The sequence below is a fragment of the Cibotium barometz genome, chromosome 62 (assembly GCF_041138505.1).
Source record: "Cibotium barometz isolate CiBa-2024 chromosome 62, ASM4113850v1, whole genome shotgun sequence".
Classification (NCBI taxonomy): domain Eukaryota; kingdom Viridiplantae; phylum Streptophyta; class Polypodiopsida; order Cyatheales; family Cibotiaceae; genus Cibotium; species Cibotium barometz.
Genome location: NC_141107.1, coordinates 18,173,879 through 18,199,499, shown reverse-complemented (window position 1 = coordinate 18,199,499; position 25,621 = coordinate 18,173,879). Strand labels below are relative to the sequence as shown.

Below are 25,621 nucleotides of genomic sequence, written 5' to 3'. Positions count from 1 at the left end.
ACTACAAGAGATAAATCTAGGGGATGGAAAAGAAGAAAAGCATGTAAAGATTAGCCTTGAATTGGAAGATGAATTCAAACAAGAGTTGGGATCCTTTGCCAAAGGAATACCAAGATGTCTTTGCTTGGTCATACAAAGACATGGAGGGCATTGACCCTAAATTCTTCCACCACAGCATCAACTTGAAAGAGGGAGCTATTCCTATTAGACAATAAAGGTACATAATAATGATCCCAAACTATGAAAAACAAGTTAAAGAAGAAATTGACAAATTACTGAGAGTGGGTTTCATAGTGCAGTGGAAAAACTGCCTGGATATCCCCCATCATGGTAGTCCCTAAAAAGAATATGAAAATCAGAATTTGTGTGGACTACTACAAGCTGAATGTCACAAGTAACTCAAATCCCTTTCCACTTCCATTCATGGACTCCTTGTTGAATGATGAGGTAGCTGGAAAGGAGATGTACTCCTTTTTAGATGGCTTCAATAGATACAACTAGGTGAAGGATCCCTAATTTTAAGGAATTAAGACTAATTTTATTGAGACTTAAGGAGACAAAGATCATAATGATGCCTACCCCTACTAGGATCACTGATATCTACGCTTTCAATCTTATTTACCCCACTTTAATAGTCATATTTGGAATTCCCCCCACATTCTGTTTCTTTCAATCATTACTATTATTCATCACGTTTCCTACCAACCTCTATAATAAGATTCTCTCTCTCTCTCTCTCTCTCTCTCTCTCTCTCTCTCTCTCTCTCTCTCTCTCTCTCTCTCTCTCTCTCTCTCTCTCTCTCCCTTTTTCCCAAGCTCTCTTCTCCTATTGCGAATACAATAGGACAGCCCTGAGTCTCTCTCTCTCTCTCTCTCTCTCTCTCTCTCTCTCTCTCTCTCTCTCTCTCTCTCTCTCTCTCTCTATCTATCTATTTATCTATCTCCCTCTTCACAATAGAATAGCCCTATTGTGAATACAATAGGACAGTCCTAAGTCACTTCAGAATAGTCTCTTCCATCTTTTGAATGGCAAAAATTTCAAATTCAATAAGAGTGCAGAAGGTGGACTTGCATATTCGCATATTGAATGAATATGCACCAATCAAGAAAGAAGGTCTGAATGCACATGAGAAGCATGCAAGAAGACAATAGGGTTGGACTAATTTGGATCTTTAGGTTGATAGATATTTATATCCTAATGATCCTTCTTCGCATTGTCCTCCACCACCCTTCACTAATCTTCCTTCATTTATTCAGTTTGTTGGAGAGGGTGAGGTTGGGCTGCTTGGGTATCGTAGAAGGTTAAGCATGAACGATGCACGGAGAGTCCAATTCCTCCAGTCACAAACACAAAGCTTACAAAGGACTTTGATACATGCACTACAATATGCACAAAATAATATTGTAGAGCTAGAGAAAAGAGACAAAGAGAAAGAGGCTCGCATTATGAAGCTACAAGATACAATCTCTCGCATGAAGAGCACCCCTGTGGGAGCAAGAGAGCGAAAGAGGACAATCAATAACATTCAAAAACTCATAGTTGGTGGTGGTGCTTGCAAGTGAAGAATCCATGCAGCAAGGTTTATTTTTTGTTCTTTGGCTATTATTATTGCAAATAATTTTGATTAAGGTATTTTTGGTTGTTGTGGTTGTTATAAGCAATAGATTAAGGTGTTTTTAGTAATCTTTATTGGTTTGTGACAAGAAATTTTTGAGAGAAACATGTGGTGATAATGGTCCTCAAGATTTTGGAGAAATATTACGTAGTTGTGTGAGGAGACGTGACATTCTTTCCATCATTCGAGACCCACGCCACAAGAAGATACGTCAGGTACTCGCAAATGAGATAATGGATGACATTACTAATCTTCTAAGCATTGAGGAGGTTCAGAATGCAAGCGATGAGGTGGGCATTAGCACAAAAGGATATCAAGCCCTCCATCAATTGCTAAAAGATACACTCTGCAAACAAGGAATCACAAGGAATATTTTTCCTGTCCCTAGAAAGATAAGATTAGCAAAGAGGACATGCAATGATGATGTGCAACGCAAAATTGGAGAATACTATTGCATCAATGATACATTAACCATTGGAGCTTGGGGGAAAAAGCAAGGCACAAATGGTAAGATTATGTATCCCTATAATGAGTTCAACAATATATTTGTTGATCTACAATGTCTTCACAGAGCTATGATCTTATTCTATGGACTGCCTAAACAATGTAAGTAAATTTTTACATTCTTTGCGAGATAATAGAAAAATATTTTAAGTACTAAAACTTATCTACTTTTGTTTGTCATGCAAGGTGACAAGGTAAGTTTTGTATTAAAAGTGGATGAGTAGCAGATTATGAAAGGAAAGAGGTTAGAAACGAATGAGTATCACATTATGAATGAGGCAATGGTATATGCAAAGAGTGAGATCAACATGACTGAGGAGACTGAGTTACCTTTGGAATGTTCTAATGAAAACCCAGACAACAAACGAGCAATAGGGAGAGGGTTTGCAAGTTAAGTTTTCCCTCTTTTAGTATCCAATCTGAGAGAGAGATATGGTGGCTTGGGGCATTTGAAGTACCGAAGGAGTGCTGGCTTGGATTTTTGATAGGATACCATGGATTACCAATGTCATTAAAGCATAAATTCAGGGGGGAAAATTAGAAGTGGAGGGTACGGGCACTTATACAATAGATTGGCATTTAGGAGGTGACTTGAAGACAATAAAGTGCCTTCTTGGGTGTCCACAAGGTGCTAACACAAATCCTTGTCCATGGTGCATAAGAATGGTGAGAGAAAAGAAATAGAAGAAGGCAAGAAGGAAGAGGAAGCTAGATAATCAAGATGATGAGAATGACACAGTGGATGATAATGCTGGCAATTGGGTTGGTGGTGTCTTGTCTGGTAACACGCTAGCTGAGCCAAACATGCATTTGAGAGACCCCGAATGGAATCATGTAATTCCATTCGAACTCAAGAATGTCCACTTTTATACTTTGCATGCATTCATGTGTGTGTTTGATCGTCTGCTCAAGTGTCACGTTGATTATGCATTTACTATGCAAGGCAAGGAAAGACAACATGAAGCTCTTCAAAAAGTAGAGGAACTACTCAACTCAATTGGGTGCCATGGCGGCAATGTGCAGATTACTGTTAACAAGAAAACCTCTAGCATAAATCATGAAGTGGCCCAACAGGTGTCAATGAGTGGATATAAGACAAGACATTTTCTAGAGAGGCCAGAAAAAGTAAAGAACTCAAAGTCCTGGGACTTGTGGAAGGATTTGTGTAAATGTACAATGTTTGACTGCACCAATCCAAGCCTTGTAGTTCTACATGAGAAGGTTTAGTCAAACTTCAATAAGATGGTTAAATTAATGAGCAAAAACAGGACGACTGTAGAGGAGCGCCAAAAATTTCACGAAGAGCTTCAAAATTTTATAAAAACCATAGTCGATACATGGGGTGATACCAACATTACGCATTACATGGTAAACATGAGTTTCTTTCTACTCATCATCAATTTGAAATGATTATGAAGTATAGCTTCTGAATTGGTCATGTTTTCTTCTACAGCGCATTTTGTATGCATATGGTGCATACTTTATGAATGAATATGGTTCTCTTGACATGTGGAGTACCCAAGGAATGGAAAAATCTCACTACCGAGCTAGAGGAGTATATTTCAAAAATACCCGGAGGACGAAAGAATCATACAAAAACACCCGACATGGAGGAGGAAAGAATCATACAAATTACCTCAAAGAAATGTTCAATTGGTTCTACTGATATACGTTTGGGCAAAAACTATCTAATGGAAAAGGCTCGTATGAGTGATTTAGCAAAGGCAACACAAAATAAAGGCAAAATGAGAAGATCACTGAAGTGGAAAGTTGGCACAGGACCAACACATCATGCGGCATGGAGATTATCAAGAAGACAAGAACGAAGAATTTGGATTTAGTGTAACGAAATTTTGTATGCAAAATTTATAGCATTTTGAAGTGTTGTAAACATTTTTGCTTAATACTACAGACTTGTAATTAAAACTTAATCATATCATTTCATTACATAAAAGATATAATAAAATATTTACAATGACAAGATAATTAATTACTCTTGAGTCTCTTCTATACTTGCTCTTCCTCTCTCACTAGGCATTTTTCCTCTATAACGCAAAAACTTCTTGCAACTATAACCCTTGAGTGCATTTACATCTTCTAGTCCAGCACCTAGAGCATAGCTAGCATAATTGAGGAAGTATCCGGTTCTGGAAGACCAAAATCTTGTACCGTATCCAAAGATACGAATAGTAGCATGCTTCTCTATCAGCATGACCTTATGTGTATTATAAGGGATAAAAGAATAGCCCGTATATCTAGATAATGCCTTGAGTGTGAGAAGTGGAATTTCAGCATCACTAGAATATTTGCTGTGGTAGACAATAAATATTTCTTTGTCAATAGACGGGATGTAGTATGCAAGAGAAGCATCTTGGCCAACTCTTGCACAGGCACCACCTCCACGTCCAAGGAAACCATCAGCATCATCAAGCTTAATCTGTATTAAGCAAAAAATTTGGCTTTCACATAAATTCAGTCAATACCATAAATCACATAAATTCACTCACTCAATAACAAATAAATTACCTTCTAGTTCTCATCCTCTTCCAACTTGGATGCATCCCAAAGGTTGATGGAGCCTTCTTCATTTCCTTGATCAAGGGTGGGCAAGGGCTCTCTTCCCATTTCAGTAATTCCTAACTCCTCTCAAGACTTTGAAATTCTAGCTCTGTGGGAAGAGAAGATTCAGTCTCCTTGGCTTTTTCAAAGCACAATGACATGGCTCTAGGGGCTTCAATGAAGTTCTCTGTCACCTCAGTGTCCAACTTCAGAAACTCCTCTTTATGTTCATTTTCCACATGGAGTATACCCCTGGCAGCTTCATAACCATCTGCTATAATTGCAAGGCAATAATCCTCCCTTAAATTATAAAGCTTTTGAATGTGGGAGAGAAGAATAAAATTCTTGCCATTTATAAGAAAGGAGGGCATCCCAGGGATGACGAAGTTTGATTTCAAGTGTTCTCCATGCATAGATGATCCCTCATTATCAATAACACTGGATGCCTTAAACTTTGCCACATCAAACCCTATGCTTAGAAGGCACTCCTCATCACTAGAAACTAGGTCCATAACCTCATCACCATTAGATTCAATCTCTGTGTGACAAATGAAGCTTGTGAAACCTTTTGACCCTTCTGAACTTCTAGTTCATCCTTTGTGTAGTCCTCTTTGTCTGCATGAAGAAATAGATAAGTAATAAATCCAAAGTAGTACTCAAGAACTTTGCACTTTTCCTTTTGCATAGGGCATTGTTCAAGAGAAATCTTTATCCTCTTATATTCTGAATAGGCATCCCACCTTCCTGACATGCTCTTCTTTTCAGATGAGGATAGGGCAAAGCTAGACATGTGAACATATTGTGATGATCCCTCATTTATAATTCTTATACTAACCAATTTACTATATGCCTCCCACTCCTCCCCTAACATAGAGCTTGCCATGTCCTTAACAATTTGTTGTAAATTAAAGGGCACATTGAATATAGGCTCAACATTTGGAAGACGTTCATCGTGCCCAGCTCTCCTTAACAAATTGAATAGGTTTTCATTGGCACAAGGCTCATTTATTACCTCTTTAAGTGTCTCTACATCTTCCAAACGATCATAGCACTGAACCACCTGCTCCATGCTCGAATTGCCAAGTGTGTGTATTACATGATGATGATAGCTCCTATGATGTCATTTTAGAGTGTATAAGGAAGTTGATAGAGCAACGATAAGGATGGATGATCATAGTGGTGTAGTGGATGTGCATACTTGGATGCACGCTATGTATCAACATCAGAGGCATGATGGAGAATCTATGAATATGATTTACATGAGGAGAAGTCGGATATATAGAGATTGCAAGTTTATCTATCGTTGTAAAATAACATGATGTTTTGAGACATTGATGACTTACGAGATGTAGTTGAGGAGGACAACAATAAGAAAACTACTCTTATTTACAGAATGGTTTGTAACTAATGAAGCATCATGTCGATGCAAACAATTTGACATATAGTGACTCCCTTGCAATTGGGTTTAGAACAAATGCACAAAGAAGTTGACTATAAGAAAGGCGGGTAATACAATTGGCCGCATGTACAATGTTTCTCCATCTACTAGCGAGAGCAATACTATTTTTTACGTATCTGTCTTACTATTTGTAGATGTTGTAAGTCTTTTGATGACTTGCGTACTATTAATGGTCAACTTTATCCGACTTTCACGGCTACTTGCATCGCTAGAGGTCTATTGGAAAGTGATGAAGAGTGGTTTACATGTATGCAAGTGGCCATATTTCATCAAAGTGTCGGACAATTTAAATAATTATTTACAACAATTTTGGTCTTTTGTGAGCTTGCATTTCTCGCAGTTACATCATACACATTCAATCATTCATCAGTTGAAGAAGTAGAATTCAGTATCTAGCATGTAGAAAAGGGCCAGAGGTCACCCCTTTGGGGTCGACCAAGGGCCTAGATCATAGAGTCAACTTGCAGAGGTGTTGAGATTGGCTAGATTGATAATTTTGGACGTGGCACTAATGACACATCGATATGCCTTTGAAGTGTTAGATAGAACACTACAAGACATAATATCTAATGACAAGATCTTTGGTGGAAAGGTCATGCTTTTTGGTGGGTATTTTAGATTTAAAAATTTATTTTTTTTGAAGGGAAGAAGAGAGGACATTGTTAATTCAATATTGTGTCATTCAAAATTCTAGAGAGAGACCAAAGTGTTAAAGCTTATGTAGAACATGTGTGTTCTTCAGAATGAAAGTAACTTGATGGAATGCGAGAATTTGCACGTGGACCCTAGACATTGGTAATGGGTCTTTAGATAGGGTCTATGCAACAACTCATTGAATGGGTGTATATGGTTTTCATCCCTAGAATAACTCTCATACAAAGTACTTTGCAGATTCCTTTTGACGAAGGTAATTTCTCGTGAAGCTTGCATTTGCCATGACCATCAATAAATCACAAGGACAAACACTATCAGTTCTAGGTTTATATGTACTAAGGGTGTTGCTTATGTGTCTTCAATAACAACACTAAAGTTCTTTGCCTAAGAAATTATGTAAATTCCTTTCTATGAAGAGCTCCTATCCCTACTCAGTTATTACTGGTTGAGTTCTTGGACATGGCAAAATTTGCGAGTTAATATTTTAATCATTTTTTACTAATTATTCTTTGTGAAGGAGATAGTGTTCTCTGGTACATGCATTCAGAGTATAAGGGATATTGTATCTCTGGCACATGCATGAGTATAAGGGATAATATAAGGCAAAATTTGCGGGTTAATATTCCAAACCTTTTTTTATTATTCTTTGTAAAGGAGACAATGTTCTCTGGTACATGCATGAGTATAAGGGATAATGTTATTATAACAAGTACATTCTTGATGTATCTTTGTTTAGTTTGACTTTTTGGACATGATCCTTACTAGTTTTGAGTGAGTGTTTTGTTTTAGTTTGATAAGATTGTAGGCTCTAAGAGACCATTTTGTATTGATATGTTCTTTTTGGATACCAAAAACCTGTTAATTGGGACCCTATGGGGCATGATTATACTGAGAACCATTTGTATAGCTTTTTTTGAGGTTAACCTATATTCCTGAAGAAGATGCGGCATCTATTGACCAAGGTTGGTTGAATATCGTGATTGTATGATTGTAAAGCTCTTTGTCTTTGAAAATCCAAAGTTTGTATGGGTTGTATGTATTAACTAGGTACATGTCAAGTCTAGAGTATAGGTAGTCTATTTTTGTTGGCTATTTGTGTGATGTAGATTAAGTTTGAGAATTTTTGTGTGCTTACAAAGCTTTCTATTTTACCCTTTGCATACACATTGACATGTATGTACTTTAAATATGATTAGGATGATATGATCTTTTTACATTTGTCACCAACTCTGCTGCTCAAGTTGAAGGTACACAAATGTGCAAGTGCTACAAGCATTTAGCTTATGTGTTTTTAATAATAATAATACTAAATTTATTTACCTAAGAAATATGCAAATCCCTTTCTATGGAGAGCTCTTGTATGTGCTCAATTGTTGGTTGACCTCCTTGAGATGGTAAGTCTTTGTGAGGGTACATATTCTAATCTTTATTACTAATTATTCTTTGTGAAGAAGAGAGCGTTGTTTGGTTCATGCATGATGTGAGTTTCCTTAAGGGATAGTTCATTCCTAATGTGGTTATGTTTATATTGAAACTCTCTATACATGATTGGTTATGTTTATATTGAAACTCTCTATACATGATTGGTTCTTCGATGGAGAATACATGTTGCTTGGGTTTTATAAAGTAGATCTTCATAGGGTTTCAAGCTCTTGCAGTCCAAATTGCATCATTGTCTTACGTAGGCCTATTGATTGGCAAGCTATTGGGCATGGTCATAATGATGACTATATATATAGTATATGCCTGTCTATGAAAGTACATCGTCTATTGACCAGGGTATGTTAAATATTATGATTGTAATATTGAAAAGTTCTTTTGTGTTAAAAATCCAAAGTTTTTAATGTTTTTATGTATTACCTAGGTACAAGTTAATATGAGAATAGAGCTTGCAGTTTTGAGTATAGGAATCATCATAGCATACGTAGGACATCATGTAGACGGTGCCTTTTTTATGAAGCATGCTCTACGTCTATAGCACACCAAGATTCTGTGGCACCATCTGATTCTACTTAGATGTGTATAAGGTTTTTTGGTGGTCCTTATCAATATAGTCTATTATATTCATAAGATTTTTTGGTGACCCCAATATGGCTTATGGGGACTTTTGTTCCAGGCACAACATTTTCGCATAGTTTTTAAAGGTATTGTTTTTTATGTATAATGTTTATTTATGATTCTAATTATTGTTTTGGTCATTTAAAAATTTCAAGTTTTGAGAGAGAGAGAGAGAGAGAGAGAGAGAGAGAGAGAGAGAGAGGAGTATTGATTACTGATCCTACTTGTGTTCTAGATGTGTGTATGGACTTTTATTGCCATTTGTTGGGTCCACAAGAGGTCATATCCTGATGTCATTGCAGCTAGAGAGTCTTTGTTTCACTTGGTTCGTCACCAAGTATCAAACATTTCTATAAATGAATTGGAAAGAGATATTTATGTGGATGAGGTGGAAGATGTGTTGAACCATTTGCCTAAAGGGAAAAGTCTAGGATGGGACGGGCTTCGTAATGAGCTTTTCACAAAGTATGCTGATGAGTTGAAGGTTCCTCTCGCTTCTATTTTTCAAGAGGTGTGGAATACAGGGTATCATGCCTGCGAGTTGGAAGATTGGGCTTTTACGTTTTATTGCCTAAAGTTCCATCCCCAGTTAATCTACATCAATGGAGACCAATCACATTGATGAGGGCCATGTATAAGATATTTGCAAAGGTTTTGGCCAACAGGTTGCAACGATTTCTTCCTACTTTGATTCATCCAAGGTAATATGGATTTATTAAAGATTGGAATATTTTGCATAATATACTGAATGTACAAATTGGAATTGATTATGCAAGGGCTTCAAGGCAAGAGGTAGTTATGATTTAACTAGATATTGAAAAGGCTTATGATCACGTTAGTTGGTCTTTTCGTTCACAGCATATGCAGGCTATGGGATTTGGCCCTCGCATGTCTTCTTTGATTTATACTATTAGCCAACATTCACAGTGGCTAGTCTTATGATTAATGGTGGTGTGACTGAGACCGTTCATTTGATGAGATCGGTCAGGCAAGGATACCCACTTAGCTCTCTCTTGTTTGCAATTGTTACACATCCAATCTTATCTCGACTGGATAAGCTAGTGGTGGAGGACGATGAAGTTGTAGGGCTTACTCTTCCAAGTGAAGAGCAAATGGTCGGCCAGGCATTGGTGGCAGATGATTCTTTCATGTTCCTTAAGGCTCAAAGAGATAATGTTCAGAAGGCTATGGCTGTTTGGGATACTTTTGGTCTTGCTTCATGGTGGTTATACATTAATATGTAGAAATATGCTCTGATAAAGTTGTAGGGCTTATTCTTCCAAGTGGAGAGCAGATGGTCGGCCAGGCATTGGCATATGATTCTTTAAGGTCAAAGAGATAATGTTCAGAAGGCTATTGCTGTTTGGGATACTTTTGGTCTTGCTTTAGGGTTATACATTAATATGTAGAAATCTGCTCTGATAAGCTGTACCGAGAGCGATTTGCTTAGTTTGGGATGGAATGGGCAGGTCATACAAAGGGGATGCATCACACGCCACTTGAGTTATCCGATTGGAGTCAATGTTGATTCACAGGCTTTGTTGGCATGGATTTATACAAGGATAAATGATAAGTTTATGTATTGGAAATCTCAGGGTTGGCCTATGCATGTTCGGCTCAAAGTGGCATAATCCATTATGATTAGTATGGTATCTTTTTTCTTGCCTTTATTGCCATGAATGGGCAAAGCTTTGCATTAGATACAACAGCCAATTAGATTTATGCTATGGAAAAGAGCAAGAAATAAGCCAGGGCAGACGTGGATTTCTTGGGAACATGTTACTACTCCGAAGAGGAGTGGAGGGGCAGCCCTATTACATGTCAGATTACATATTGTCGTTAGGAGATGGCCTTTATTGCAAGATATGTGTGTATCTCAAGAGCCATGGGTGGTAATGGGCTAAGGCCCTCATAGAGGAGGTCGCACTTGTGCATGGTAATACCAGAATTGATGATACATTGGTGGGATGTAGTGAATGGTTCCCAACAAGTTCAAGTGGTGGCTTCACCTCTCCTTTCTCATTTGATGATCTCATGGAAGCCTTCAGATCAGTGGTTGCAGTTGAATACTATGGCAGGTGAGGTGTTAGGGCTACTTCATGACTTATAGAGTGGCGTGACAAACTTGTTGAGCGGCCAAAATTCAATAGAATGGCTCGGTTGGTACTAGTGAGAATTATGGATGCTTTCTTGCCACGTAAAGGTCTCTTATTGTCTTTTCAAAAAATCTATCAATATTTTCGGGTTCCACATGGATATGTACAATTATGGGAGAAGGTGAGGGCAAGCCTTACACCGTTTGGTGATATTCCTCAGTTGGAGGATCAGCAACCTTGGTTAGATTGGGCATTTAGAAAGCTTCAGGACATTGTCTAGCGTACAACAATCAAGTGTACCATATGATGGTGGAAGATAAGTGCTTGATCATTGAGAAGGTTAATAGGGTATGGAACATCAGGAAAGGTAGGGCATGGTGGAAGGAAGTAATCTTACAGGGCTGGTAGTCTAAGATTCCATATCAAGGGAAGGTGTTCCTATGGCGCATGCTAGGTGGAGGCTTACCATTGGGGGACCAATTGTGAAAGTGACGGATTGCTTTTGGTAATTGTGTGTTTTGTATTACATGCTTGGAAACATGCCCGCATCTTTTCATTTCATGTTCAGTGGGGCAAAGAAGGTATGGGATTTCTTTTCTCGCGTATGAATTGCATTGAAAGATAGGCTCGTTAAGGTTAAAGATTGGATTTTTGGCAAGATTTTGAATGGTCCAGATAACCCAGAACATTCAGTTTTCTTTCATTTTTTTACCTGGACAAGTTTGTGGCATATCTAGTTAACTAGGAATGCCTTCATATTTGATGCAAAAGTGGGTATTACAGCTCACATAGGTTGTATATAAGTGCTACTATTGTGGCTAGTCTCTTCCTTGTGGTCAGCTCATTTGGTGGAGAATGACACGACTATATATTGGATGAGGGTACTCCGAGCTACACCTGTGGTTCGGAGTAATTAGTGAGGCAAAGCTAGTACATCACATGGCGGCCATGTGGCCATTTATAAAGTAATTTTTGGTAATAGATCTTCTATTACGAAAAAAAAGAGATTATAGGAGACGATGAAATCTACGAAAGAGAGTGGATTACCTGTTAAATTGGAGTGGATTTGTGCCTATGTTCAACCTATCATCTTGGGATGAACCCAACTAGCTAGTAGTTTTGCTACACTAGAGTGAACACGTTGCATAATTTGTTTGCAACTTGGTGATGTAAGTCAAGTTGCGATCATTGATGTTATGATATCCATCATTAGTGTCCCAAAGTGTAAGCTTTGGTGAGATATTGGCATTGGATGGTAAGGTTGCTTGAGAATGATGAGAAGACGGTAGGGAGATATGTAGGGCAATATAAAAAGGGCCATGAAGATGATGTGGAAAAAATTCACATTAGGAGCTCTGTTTGAGCATTTGAGTGAAATTGTACCGTCTAGTCCAAAAACGGATGAGGCTACTCGTTAAATAAAAAAAACATGATAATTTAGTAGTTGGGAATAAGAATTTTATGGAGTAATATAAAAATCCGGGCATTCGTAAAATTCGAGTTGAAGTTTATTCGAAAAAAATAAAAATCAAGAAAGTTAAAACGCCTCTCTTCTCAGATCAAATCGGGAGGTCTGCATGCAAGTCCGGATACAAGCTTTGCAGCTCGAGAGCTCAAACAGAACCAGCTGCAGGTAATGTCTGTGTTTACCGCATGATTTTTATACGTAATTAAGCAGTTCTCGTAAGTCTCCGAAAAGAAAACAGCAGAGAGAAAAGGCTTTTAAACACGATGGCACATGAAACAACAGATCAATCCGTCTGAAAGCATTGCAGCATGTTTTGATGGGGTCTCAATGAAGCTTTGATCATGTCAGCGTATATGTATAGGTGTATCGAAGCTATGCAATAAACTCAACACCATCACTTGTGTGTGTGAGTGTGTGTGTGTGTGTGTGTGTGGGGTTGTCTTGGCTACAGATCCTGATACACACGCCGATCTTGAGAAAATCGACTTCAATGGAGAGCACGACTTTGGATTTTATCAACCAGACTTTCCCGAATGGTTAGTATCTGTATGATTAGAAGATGCTTGATTTGATGCTTTTGTAACTTTTAATCAATTTCAACAGCACGAGGTTAAAGAGTTAGATCCCAAGACATGTTTCTACACCTCACATGCACACTGCATGTGCCCACGTATACTCCTGTATTGGGCACACAATGTACTTACGGCATATCAGGATAATTACAAATGAAACTAATATTTCTGTCTGCTCTATGGGATTTAGAGCTGAAGTGACACAAACTAGAGCATGAATCAGAGAAAAATAATGCCAAATAGAAACCTTCAGCAATTGTTCTACCTCCCATGCATATCTGTATACTGGAACCATGTTTCTAGGTACACAATGACTAATAATTTGTGGACATGGTCTTCCAATCGGAAGATCTGGTTGCCCTCCGTGTCTATCTTTTGTGGATGGGACAATGCGCAGATGCTGCATCCATCTCAAGTACTAGCTGTTTGCTTGGCCATCAATTCCTGGTAGTAAGAGAAAAATGAGCTCATCAAGCACATAGAGCTTAGGGCTGAGGAAGTGTGTGCAGTGCACCCTCACTGGGCCCTTTGATCCCCTATGGGAATTTTTAATTCTATCTGGTGGCAGTGGATCCACCCTCTGAAAGACTGGGGAATTTTTCTTTCTACTTTGGACAGAATCATCTCTGGTGGCAGTAGAGCCAATTATACAGAAATTACGGAACAAGATTCGACAAGTTGATGCGGAGATACTGGCTGCTGTTCGTCAACAAGTAACATTCTGCTTCTATGCCACTAAACTTGCAGTTGAAAACCTCATCCCTTCTACAAGGCGTTAGTTTTGTCATTTTTTTGGCTGTTTAGAGCTCTTCAGGAACAAAAGCGAAGGAAGACTTGGCAGCTGCAATGCAAGCCATTCAGGTAAGGTGATGGCCAGCTTGATTTTGTAGGAAGCTTTTTTTATAAGGTTAAGTGGCTGACTATGGTAGGGCTTATTGTCTGCAGGAACTCACACAGAGGATAAAAGAAATAAAAGGAAAAGCTGAGCAAAGTGAAGTAATGGTGCAGGAGATTTGTCGTGATATCAAGAAGTTGGACTTTGCCAAGAAGCACATTACCACAACAATCACTGCGCTTCATCGCCTTGCAATGTTGGGTATCACTTCATCCTTGTACTATGATTACACTCCAGAGTGCAAAAATCAAAGGATCAGATTTAGTATCAGGGGGTAGTTGTCATCATGGCCAGCCAAGAAGGCAGACTGCATTTATTGCACAAATCAGGAGCAAGCCAGAGTTTTATATGTGTCTCAAAGTTCAGATCATATAACCATGTATCCGCCAATTGGTCTTAGGCACTAAGTTCTAGATTGAGAAGTTTCAAACTCCTCATCACTCTCTCGTGTACATTTGAGGTGGCCTCTTGTATCAAAATAGTAAAATACAATACAATCATTTGGCCATCATGAGAGAGTGTGTGATGAGTCATAGAACTTGTCACCCTTCTGGTGGTTTGCCATCCTTAGACAACCAAGAAGATTTGTTATCATGTTGTCATTCACAAACTAGCACTACGCCTCACAGCTACCATAGGCTACGTATGCCTAAGCATAGTGTCCCAGACGAGAAATCGAGAAACTTCAGGAGATCCTACATGGGAATACACTCTAGCGTCCCATACCACCAAGCACACTTCACATATACTGAGGGGCGTACCCGCCGCTGCGGGAAGATTCTACCAGGTAGGAGTCATACTTTTTGGTCTCCATCCTTCGGCCCTTTAGGGACGCAGGGAGGAGTGTGTCTCTCTGTTAATGAGCAGCTTCTGCCGTCTGTGACAGGATTAGGAGTCATAGTTCCAGGACGTGCTCAGTGGGTTACCATTTTGATTGGAGAGGATAGCGTTGGCTTCCTCAACATTTATGCCTTGAATGCGGCTGCAGGTAGAGCTATCTTTTGGAGCACTGTCCGACAGGCCCTTCCCCAGGCTGATTTTTGGTGCATGGGTGGTGACTTCAACATGATAGAGGCAGCAGAGGACAGACTTGGAGGTGGCACGGCCACTGTCTCTGGGGTGGAGTACTCTGCATGGGAGGAGATGATACTGATTCTTAGGGGACAGGACCCTTGGCATATTCCAGTGTTTGGGCGCAGCCCTGGGAGTCTTAGCTTTTCTCGATTGGATAGGCGGAGCATTGGCCCCAACCTCTCTCGGCTGGACAGGTTTTATGTTGATGAGTGGGCTTGCAGCCATGGAGGCATGGTTGGTATTTTGGTAGGCACTACATTTTCAGATCATGCCCCAGTTATTCTGTCTCTTGAGGACCCATGGAGGCATGACAGACATGCGAGCTCCAGGATTCCAGACAGCCTCGTTCAGGACCCCGAGATTTGTAGCCGGATTGAGGAGATATGGGCGGGTCTGGACTTTTCCTCAGGATCTGCAGCGTGCACTTTGGATGAGGGCCTTGGGGGGGTCAGTATTTTCTTGCAGGAGGCAGCCCAGAGTAGATTGGAGGGATTTCGAGAGCAGGAGAGGAGTCTGAGGAGGGGCCTAGCCACTTTACAGCGTCTTTAGGAGAGTTCCCCAGATAGCCCGTGGATTGAGAGTCAGATCGCTGCTGCCCGCATGGAGATTCGGTCCATTGAGGAGAGGAGGGTGGAGTATAGATACCATGCCAGGGCCTCATTTTGGACTCAGGCCGGTGACAGAGTTACTGGAGACTTTTTTGAGATAGCCGGCCCTCATAGGAGGAGAGACAGTATTCGCAGGCTACGTGGCCAGGATGGAGTTATTGTTTCCAATCCCCCACACAGGTGAGAGCCATCGCCACAGATTTATTGCGGTCTCTTCTCACTGGTGCCCCATTATCCCCCCAGGTGATGGATGCGCGCGAGAGAGTCTGGAGACACATGAGAGAGGTGGTTCCCCCCTCCCTTGGGTCTTTCTTATTGACTCCTTTCACTGCAGAGGAGCTAGCGGAGGCAGTGAAGGCATTACCCAGGGGAAAATGCCCGGACATAGGCTCATAGAGGGCTTGATACATTTGATTCCCAAGGAGGGTGGTGATAGATTGGAGATCCGGCAGTGGAGACCCATCACTCTTCTAGGGACGGCCTACAAGATTTTGGCCAAGGCCATCAGCAGGCGACTTCAGCCTTCCCTCCTAGACTTGATCCATGACACAGACTGGTTTTGTTCAGGATCGGAGTATTCTGGACAACATCTTCACCTTTTGGGAGGCGACAGCTTTGGCCAGGATGTGATAGCAGGACCTCATTGTGCTACTCCTTGACTTTGAGAAAGCTTATGATAGGGTGGATTGGAGCTTTCTAGAGGGCACTATGAGGCGGATGGGATTATCCATGGAGTGGTTTCGCGGAGTCTTAGGACTTTATTCAGCATCTCACAGCCCCAAGATTTGCGGAGGCGATAGAGATTTTCTGCCGTGCATCAGGAGCACAGATCAACTGGCACAAGTCGTGTGGTTTTTGGGTAGGCTCATCACCCACCTCGACTTGGCGACCAGTTAAGACTTTCCAATGGATCTCGAGGGGCACTCCAGTTCGATACCTCGGCTGCCAAGTTGGCATTAATCTCTCTCCCGAGCAGCAGCTCGCTCCACTTCTTCTGAGTATTCAGAAGAAGCTTCTCTACTTGAGCTCGGCGAGGCTACCCCTAGCAGGCAGAGTGGTGGTGGTGAACCAGGTACTGCTTGCCACCATGTGGTACATCACCTCGTGTTGGGCCTTTTCACGGGCTTGTATTGGCCAGGTACAGCGTTTGATCCGGAACTTCTTGTGTGCCAGAAGTGATGGGAGGCCAGCCAAGGCCAAGGTGGCATGGAGAGTGATCATTCAGCCACGTAGCAGAGGGGGGCTAGGTCTCATTGATTGAGCTATACAGAGCCGTGCCCTGTTGGGCAAGTTGATTGTCAGAGGACTCCAACCCGGTGGTGAGCCTTGGAAGGATTTCCTCTTGGCTCGGATTTCAGTCCGCACTCCGAGCCTTGGAGGCCCGTGGCCGCGGAGTACTAGATGGATCTGCACAGAGATGCGAGCCCCGTGGTTTTAGTCTTGCCTTTGAGGAAAGATTCGCAGCCAGTCTACTTCGTGCTTGGGATCATCTCAGGCCAACTCTAAGACAGATTGTTCAAGTGGCCTCAAAGGAGCAGCTTCGGCAGCCTTTGATCTGGAACCCCCTAATCCGTTTACCCAGTGGCCACATGCTAGGGGACCAATTGCACATATCCTGGGGCACCTTGAGCATGGGACCAGCCAGGTCTCTTGGAGATTGGGTTGCACACAGGCATTTACCTCAGGAGGAGCAAGAGATAGGCTTAGCATCGACATTGACTCAACTATTCCTCCGGAGTGGCTGACTCCTATTCGAGACCCGACCCCCCCCCCTCCCCGCGGGATGTGGCTAGGCGTGTTCACCAGAAACGATATTCTTGTTAATTATGCTCTTATGTTCTCTATCATTAATGGTCCTTCTGATCCCACTTCTGTGGACGAGGCTCTTTCACATGAGCCTTGGCGTCGTGCTATGCAGGCAGAGTTGGATGCTATTGAATGGAATGGCACTTGGATTTTGGTGCCTAGGCCACTGCAACGTAAGGTGATTGGATGGCTGAAACTGCAATCGCCTATGCTCCTGGGGCTGAGGATGGTAAGCGCTTGATGGCTCTCTTGCTGAATATGATGAATGACTAAATGATTATGCAAGGGCTCTATTTATATGGATTGCATGAGCCAGTCGGCTGGCTACAGAGCTGGCCGACTGCTCATGTCCATAAATAATGCATAAATGATGTGAAAAATGTTGAAAATGATGGGAAAATTACCAAAAAAATACTAGATAAATCTTGGATGCTATCTGAGGTTCCTACAATGGTCTAGATGTTATGCATGAATGATGTGCAATATGCAGGATGCTTTCTGATGCAAACCCTAAGGTTTCTACTGACTGTATATGCATGAATGCGTCTCTTTAAGTGGGTTAAGGGACTTATATTGACTGACTGAGTGACTATGGCTGAGAATGACCTACGTAGCTCGTGCCTGACTTATCCTGGACTGAGGATATACAATGGGGTCACGGCGTACGACAAATATCATGTTGAATGAAACTAATACTGTACAAATGTTGCACTGCTGATGATGAGCCAATTTGTCACCATGCACTACAGTGCAGAGTGCATGTGACACATCTCCAGCTACTTCACTTGAGGATAAGTTTCGGGAGCTGTTTTGTATCTTTGGAGACTTTCTTCTATGACAGTCCTGTCGGCCTGTTTCCTACAGCCGACTGCTTCATGCACAAGTATATAAGAGTTGCTCTCTTTTATTCATTCATTCATCATTCATTCATCATTCATTGCCCTATTTGCTGGCTTTTGTACTCTGTAACCTCAAGCTAATAAAGCTCTAGTTCTTGCTTGCAATCTTTCTCTCTCATGTTTATTTGCTTCCGCTTGTGCACATTCTTTCATGGTATCATACGTCTAGGCTTTGGCTGCTGCACAATCTGCTTCTCTCCGTTTTCTACTTCCCTAGATTCTCCAGGCTGTAGATCCTTCAAACAGTGGCTGCGTTTCTTCTTTCTTAGCTACGGTTTTTGCTCTACAAGCTCTCCAACTGCTGTCGGCCAGCCTCCAGGCTGCGTTTTCTTGTATAGAGGCAAGTGGAGGAGGTCTAGCTGCAGATTCAGTAAGTGCATCAGACAAGTGGCACATCAGCTCTTCTCCCTCCAAGACCCCCTCCCTCTTCCGGTAGGAGGTTCCTGGTGGTGTGTTTTTTGGGTTTCTTTTGCTGTTGTCCAGCCTGCATCTTCAGAGGGGGCTACTAGTCCCTAGTTGGATCCTGTGGAAAGGTGCTTGAGAGAAGCACGTGGATTGCTTAGCTACAGAGGTTGTTTGAGACATAGCTTCTTTGAGGTAGACATGGGTCCCCCCTGCACGAACAAAAAGGACAAGGTCAATGGTTCAAACTATGATCACTGGAAGCTACAGATGAAGGTCTGGTTCACACTAGGGACTGTGGGAGATTGTTCAGGGCCACGAACGAAAGCCCGAACGCCCTACCAGCTCTAGGAAGTGGACTCAGGATTAGGAGGATGCCTTTCTCGTAGAACTTTCAGCTTGGGAGAATCAATACTCAAAAGCTCACTCTGCACTTGTATGAGCCATCTCACCAGAGGTCTCTCCCGCCGTGCAAACATTGGATTGTGCTGTCTGTGTTTGGAGAAAGCTGACAGATCTATATGCACGAGATACAATGCGGTCTATCAACCTATTGGGTCAGCTTTTTTCTCTGGAGTTTTCTGCAGGGACTTCCATGCAGTCATTTGTGATGAAGGTTATGGTAATTCATGACCAATTAGTGGCAATGGGTACTGCCCTGACCTCTTGTCAGTTAGCTGCTCTCCTCCTCATTAGGCTTTCTGCAGATTATGACATGGTTTCCCGAGCTTTGCGGGTTCAGATCACAACACGTTCTCTCGAGTTTGATGATCTGTGTACTCTCCTCTTGGAAGAGGAATCCATCCTAGTTTCACAGGGAAAATTGAAAGTTTCATCGTCTATTGGACCTGATCAGGCACTCTCGACGGTGCAGAAGAAAGTTCGGAGCCGGTGTTACAAGTGTGGGAAGAAAGGCCACTTGTCAAAGGATTGTCAGTCCAAGGACAAAGGCAAAGCCGCTTGTGCACATTCTTTCAGGTTCGATGCAGCATGCAGGGTTGTTTTGGAGGATGGACTTTTGGACTCGGTGGGATGCTTTGGATCTGTGGTTGCTAGCCGTGCCTGGGGCACAATGGTACTTCCAGAGATTTTTGGATTTGGATCGGAATCAGGTTGGGCTTGTATCAGTCCGACGACATCATTTTTCACAGGGGGATGTGGAGTCCTTTCATCTTGCGAGGCCAACCTCAGTGGAGTGTGCTTGTCTACAGCATTGGGCAACTGATGGTACGGAGTTTGAGCAGATGGACTCAATCTTTTCTAGAGAGTCTTTACATCTTGCGATACCGACTCTTATAGAGGATGGTTCTTTTCAGCGTTTGGCAACTCTTGTTATAGAGTTTGAGCAGATGGACTCTGAGGATTCCAGTGAGGAGTCCCAGGATTGATTATCTAAAGGAATCTGATCTTGGTTGGTTTTGAGGTTTTTCAGACCTTCTCCAGGTTGGAAACACGACATTCGACTTCAGGGAGTGTTCTTACACTTGGGAGTGGAACCATTATTTGGAGTAACATGAAGTAGCCTACATGGTTGTTTTCTTCCAGAGGAGCGGTGTACCTGGTAGCTTGTTCTGTTGCTTTTGTAGCTGAGTTGCTGAGGAGATTGCTTGTGGAGCTTTCCTGGTACTTGTTGTTGCAGTCTTTCATCTTTGATCAAGGACGACGTCTCTGGCTTCTTGGAGTTCACTCAGCATCCGGTTCTGAGAGGGGGTGTTAGACATCTTCATCCCCTTGCTCTGGTGGCTTCCTTTGTGGTGTCCTATTTTAGCCTTTAGGGCTGACCATGTTAGCTAGAGGGGCTGGTCACCCCTCACATCTTTTTCCTACCTTTTCCGCCATTTTATGGAGTCATGGTTTTTTTTCCCAGTCGTGAGGGTGCTGGTCGGCTGCCCCTGTTTGCGCATATATATAGCCGGGCCATCCCCCCCTCACACTCACTTTAGTATTTGCCTTGTATGCCTTAGGGCCTCTGCGTTTTTGGCTTGCTGCAGTCCCTCACATACGAGATGATCTTCCCCCTCCTGCTCGGGACTTGTACCAGCATGTGCTTCTTGTTTGGTTGATATTGAGTGCAGGTATCCACCTGTGTTTCTCTCCATCTCTCTCTCTCTCTCTCACTCTCTCCTGTGTTTCCAGTTTCCCATCTTCCGCTGTGCATTCCTTCACTAAGCTTGTCCTCCACTGCAATCACAATAGATTAGTTCTACTAGTGTGATTTTAATGTCAGCTAATTAGCATGTTGTGAGCCCTTGTCCAGGGACAAATTGCTATACAGGTTCAGGTCATAGGAGGTGCTAGGTCATGCGTTGTCCTGTATATTTATGCAACCCACTTGAATTATTCATTCTCTTGGGGCGCTAGACGTAGCCAGGTTTGTGTGAGGAGCAGTCAAAACAGTGTAGGACTGAATACTCTGCAATATCTAGGCAGCTATATGGTCAAAGGGTAAAGGAGTTTGAGGCCCCGAACAGGGCTGAACCAAGTAGCAAGTCTGGACAGCTTTGGGATAGTCGAATGTGGACATGCAGGTGTCCAAGGGAGGCAAAATGCTGGTGCTGCCTAGCACGAAGTGGGAAAACACAGCCTTTAAAGCATTTTATATGTACTTTTGTGAATGTTTTTGCAAATCGTGAGCTGTAAGCCTAGTCAACCAGCCGATTAGGCCCCCCCCCCTCCTCCCGTGCCCCTCCCGTGCCCCCCAGGCGGCAGGCAGGCTGGCGCCACCATGTTAAGTTTGATTGGGAAATGGCTTTATGTGCATTGTGGCAATATCTTTGTCTTATGCATAAGTCAGCAATATATAAGCACCCTATTGGGGATTGCATCTCTCGTCTCCCTTCTCTTCAATTACTCTCTTCCAATCAAGTTTAAACACTCTCCTTAATCATCATTAGTGCTCCAAAACATGGTGCATGTAACACCATTACCCTCTTTTGGAGCTGCCCACCTTTGTCTTGCAGCTCTTGCTTGCCATTGCTTCTTTCCTTTCTTTTGAAATAAAAAAAAAAGAGGCAAATCAGGATGTTAGAAAAATGATCTAGAAGAGTGGGCGTTTCCAGATTTGGAGAGAGAGGAAACCAATGGGCAGCAGGGAAATCAGTCTGTAGGGTACAAGACCAGGGATTCAGGTGATCATCTTGTACTACAGGGAAAAAGGGATTTAGGGTTACAGGCAGCATGGATTTAGGGTCACGGGAACAACAGGCATGGTTGTAAGTGTGAACTTTGCATTATGACTCTCTAACAGCCAGCTTGATATGCATTCTTGCTATTAATCAATTAGAGTGAACAATGTGCCAAGATTTGTTATCCTGCCTTCTTACAACATACTGTTCCTAAGAAAAATAAAAAATGTAAGATAGCTTTCTATAAATTAGCAAGAAGCTGATTGTGAATATAAATCGAACTCAAATGCAGTATCAGCTGTGGATCAACTCCAAACAATGGCATCCAAACGGCAATACAAAGAAGCATCAGGCCAGCTAGAGGTTTGTGGAAAAACATATTTTTTTTAAATTTGAGTGTGTTGAGCAACCTTGCAAGCAGCTCATTCATTTTGTGCAAGTGAGAAGGATGAAAGCACCCCTAATGGTTTTTTTTTTGGCATTCTTCATGAGAAAGTTCATGAGTATTTCTAGCTTTTTATGCTTTGTTTTGCTGTGAACTCATTTTCTTGATGGTCGTTGTTTCTTGACATTAGGTGTCTCAACAATATTGTGGAATTTAATGTTCTAAAACAAAGTATCTGAAGTCCAAAGGAGTTGGGAAAGTCGGAGGAGGAGAAGTTGAAGCAGTTCATTCGGGGTTGGATCCAAACATTCGGTTCCCCGTTCGAAACTTTGAATCCCAGACGTATTGATAGGGCTTTGACTCTTGCGTAGAACCATGAGATGATGCTCAATGGAGACAAGCCCAAGACCGCTCCAGTCACCCCCAAGCCTCAGCAGACGTAGACCACCCAATAGAACCAGGTGTCTAACCAATAGTTAGGTAAGGGGGCTCCCAACAACAAAGACTAGAAGAAGGGCCATAATAGCTCTTCTACTAGGAAGGAGCGACAAGATGGACCTCAGAAGGCCCCTGAAGAAAAGATCAAGAGGGCCTTATTGGAGGATTCTTACAGTCAGATGAGAAGGAGCGGTACTTCAAAGAGAACCGTTGTTTTTTCTGCCACCACATGGGACATGCAAAGAAGGATTGTACCAAATGGCAAACGAAAAAAGGCAAACAACCAGCCTCTACAATGGCTACTGCTGCACTTGTACCAATCCCCCCACCCCCACCCTCGCCCTCAACCACCAATGCTGATCAGCTCTTGCCCGCTTTGAATGCGGTATTCACAGTGGTATTCAATGATAAGAAGTAGGGCGGAGTTGAGGAGCTTCAAAAAGGTTTTATTAGAGCACAACGAAGGGGCAACAATTTGTTGTTCTCTTTGACATGGGCAGTTCAGAAGATGCCATCTCTCCGTAGTTGGCGACCAAGATGAAATGCCCTAGTGCCTTATCATTTGGATGTCGACGGGTTCACTCCTGGCCTTCGTACCCATATTACCCAGAAATTTGAACAGTTTGCCTTCACAGTCCAGAAGGCTCAGTTTCAGAGGGATTTCATTGTCTCGCTCTTCCTTGGGTGCGACATGATCCTTGGGATTTAGTGGTTCCGCCAGTATGCGCCCATTCTTGATTGGAGGACACCTTCAAAATCGTCAAAGGTTTGCCTGAGCCTGCTATCATTCGTGGGGATTGGAGCATTTAGGTTTTTTGCTCATTTCCCACCTCCAAGCCAGTAGAGCTATTAGAAAGGGAGCTGAGTGTGCGATGCTCTATGTCTGCCCACAACAGATATCGACATCCACCGCGACTCCATTAGAGCCACAAATGACAGAACCCCTCCAGCAGTTTCAGGACAACATGTTGCGGGATGATCTACCACACAGACCCCCACCCTCTCGCCCTGAAGACCATCGTATCAATTTGGTACCTGGAGCTGAGCCACCTAGTAAGTTTTGGTATCGTCTTTCCAAGGTGTTGGAAGCTGAGTTGGAGATGCAACTAGCACAGGGTTAGGGCTAGGGACTTGGACTAACCTTGGTTAGGGTTAGGGCTTAGCTAGGACTAGGGATCTGGAGGTCTCACATGTGGGCTAAGGGCGCTAGCGGGAGGTCTAGATTTGCAAAAAACTTATAATTAATAGCCTAGGGCTAATAATGGCTAAAAGCTTATAAATAAAGCAAGAAAGCTTATAAATAAAGCAAGGGCCAATAATAGCCAGGTTATTGCTATATAAGTGACCTTGGGGGCACTTATGAGTTGAGTTATTGACGTATCCATGCGGTAGAGAGGAGGGCTAGACCTCATGGCCATGGAACTGCAAGTGGGTGGTTCGGCCTAGTGATATGAGACACTAGGTTGGGGCCATTGGTAACAAGCAGACTTGCAACAATTAGACCTCAGGTCTGGGGGTTGAGTCTGGAGCACTCTATGGTTGGGTATCTGGAAAGCAAGTTCTCCGTGCAAAGCATATGCCAAGCAACATGCTAATGCATTATCAATTATAGTTCGGATAATCCCCCCACCTTTCAAGCATTGTACACACGTTATCCAGCTCTCCTTAGGTGTGAAGTGCTGATTGGTAGTCTGATCAAATGACTTATCATAAATGAATGGATTCATGCACATAATTATGGACTTCAAGGGTGAGTATATGCAAATATATCTTCATCTATAGAGGGCATCTAGTGGAAGTTGTGGACATGCCTGCTTGTTTCTCTATTCAATGCACATTGTTCTCATTTTCAAGGCTCTATACTTTCTAGCAAAGGCTCACGTCTATAATTTTTTGGGCAAGTGTTTTCTGTGAAATGTATTGTCTGGCTTTTGTTTATTTTCTCCAATCAACTTTGAAGACTTCTCTAAGTGTTGTTTTGTTTCACATTACACACAATAGTAACTGAGAATGTGTGTGTATATATGCATGGTTGTGGGTGAACATAACAATTCAATGTCCATTTTAGGCGGTAAATCAATTATGCGGACACTTTGAAGCTTATAGAGACATACCAAAAATCAACGAGCTGAGGGAAAAGTTCAAGAGTATAAAGCAGATGCTGAAATCTCATGTGTTTTCTGATTTCTCAAGGTACGTTTTTAACCTTTAATGCAAGTATCTTTTTAAACGTAATTTTCTGTTTTCTCAAGGTGCCTTTTCAATATTCAAGTATATTTTTTCTGTTTCTAGGATACACTCTCTCATAAGAGAAAAGAGAAGTGCTAGTGTCCACCCACACTTTTAGGATGGGTGGTAACTCTCTCCAACTGGGGCTGTCAGCTGAGGTTTTTTGTTAGTTGTTGCTTTCTGTACCTTTGCACATATATATACATAGACATACCCACATCTTTCCCTTCCCCCCCCCCCCCCGCCCCCCCGCCCCAAGATGAACCAAGTACTCATTACTTAGCTTGTTCGAAACTTTTAATCTATTTTTAGGTTTCCCTTTTCTTGACAAAACGGGACCTGAGTCAGGGACGAGTGTCAAATAAAAGCTCCTTCACAGTAGTATCTCAAAGTGTGCAGACTAAGCACGAGTTGAAAATTTTACAAAGCCTTTCACCCAGTTCAAAAATGGTCTTCGATCATTCTATCTTATTGATTGCAACTGTTTCTAGGCATTCATTCTTCCTACTGTACCCAAGACTATGCATCCAAAACTACTATGTACAAAGAACTGGAATTTGAGTCACAACTACATGGGCCCATTTGGACATATAGGCGGGGAATATGTAATATTACTACTCTAACCCATTTGTGTCTCTGCTTTTGCTAGTATTAGTGTACAAACAGACTTATTTTATTTCTTGTCTCAAGGATGAAATTTGTAGGAGCCAAACTTGCAGTTTTGGAATGCATTAATTATCTGTCCTAATGATAGTGATATTGGAATGTCATATGT

The 25,621-nt window shown here is 42.0% G+C and overlaps 1 protein-coding gene across 2 annotated transcripts in view; it reads left to right on the top strand.

Moving 5' to 3' along the window:
* Window positions 1-12,434: 12,434 nt before the first annotated feature.
* Window positions 12,435-25,621, top strand: part of HIT1 (Membrane trafficking VPS53 family protein) — an 88,660-nt gene continuing 75,473 nt past the window's right edge. For both annotated transcript variants that reach the window (XM_086795341.1, XM_086795340.1), the window contains exons 1-7: window positions 12,435-12,578; window positions 12,865-12,949; window positions 13,604-13,698; window positions 13,790-13,846; window positions 13,931-14,081; window positions 22,087-22,157; window positions 24,686-24,810. In XM_086795341.1, coding sequence (XP_086651467.1) covers window positions 12,904-12,949; window positions 13,604-13,698; window positions 13,790-13,846; window positions 13,931-14,081; window positions 22,087-22,157; window positions 24,686-24,810 — 545 coding nt within the window. In that variant the 5' untranslated portion in view covers window positions 12,435-12,578; window positions 12,865-12,903. The remainder of the gene's footprint in view (window positions 12,579-12,864; window positions 12,950-13,603; window positions 13,699-13,789; window positions 13,847-13,930; window positions 14,082-22,086; window positions 22,158-24,685; window positions 24,811-25,621) is intronic.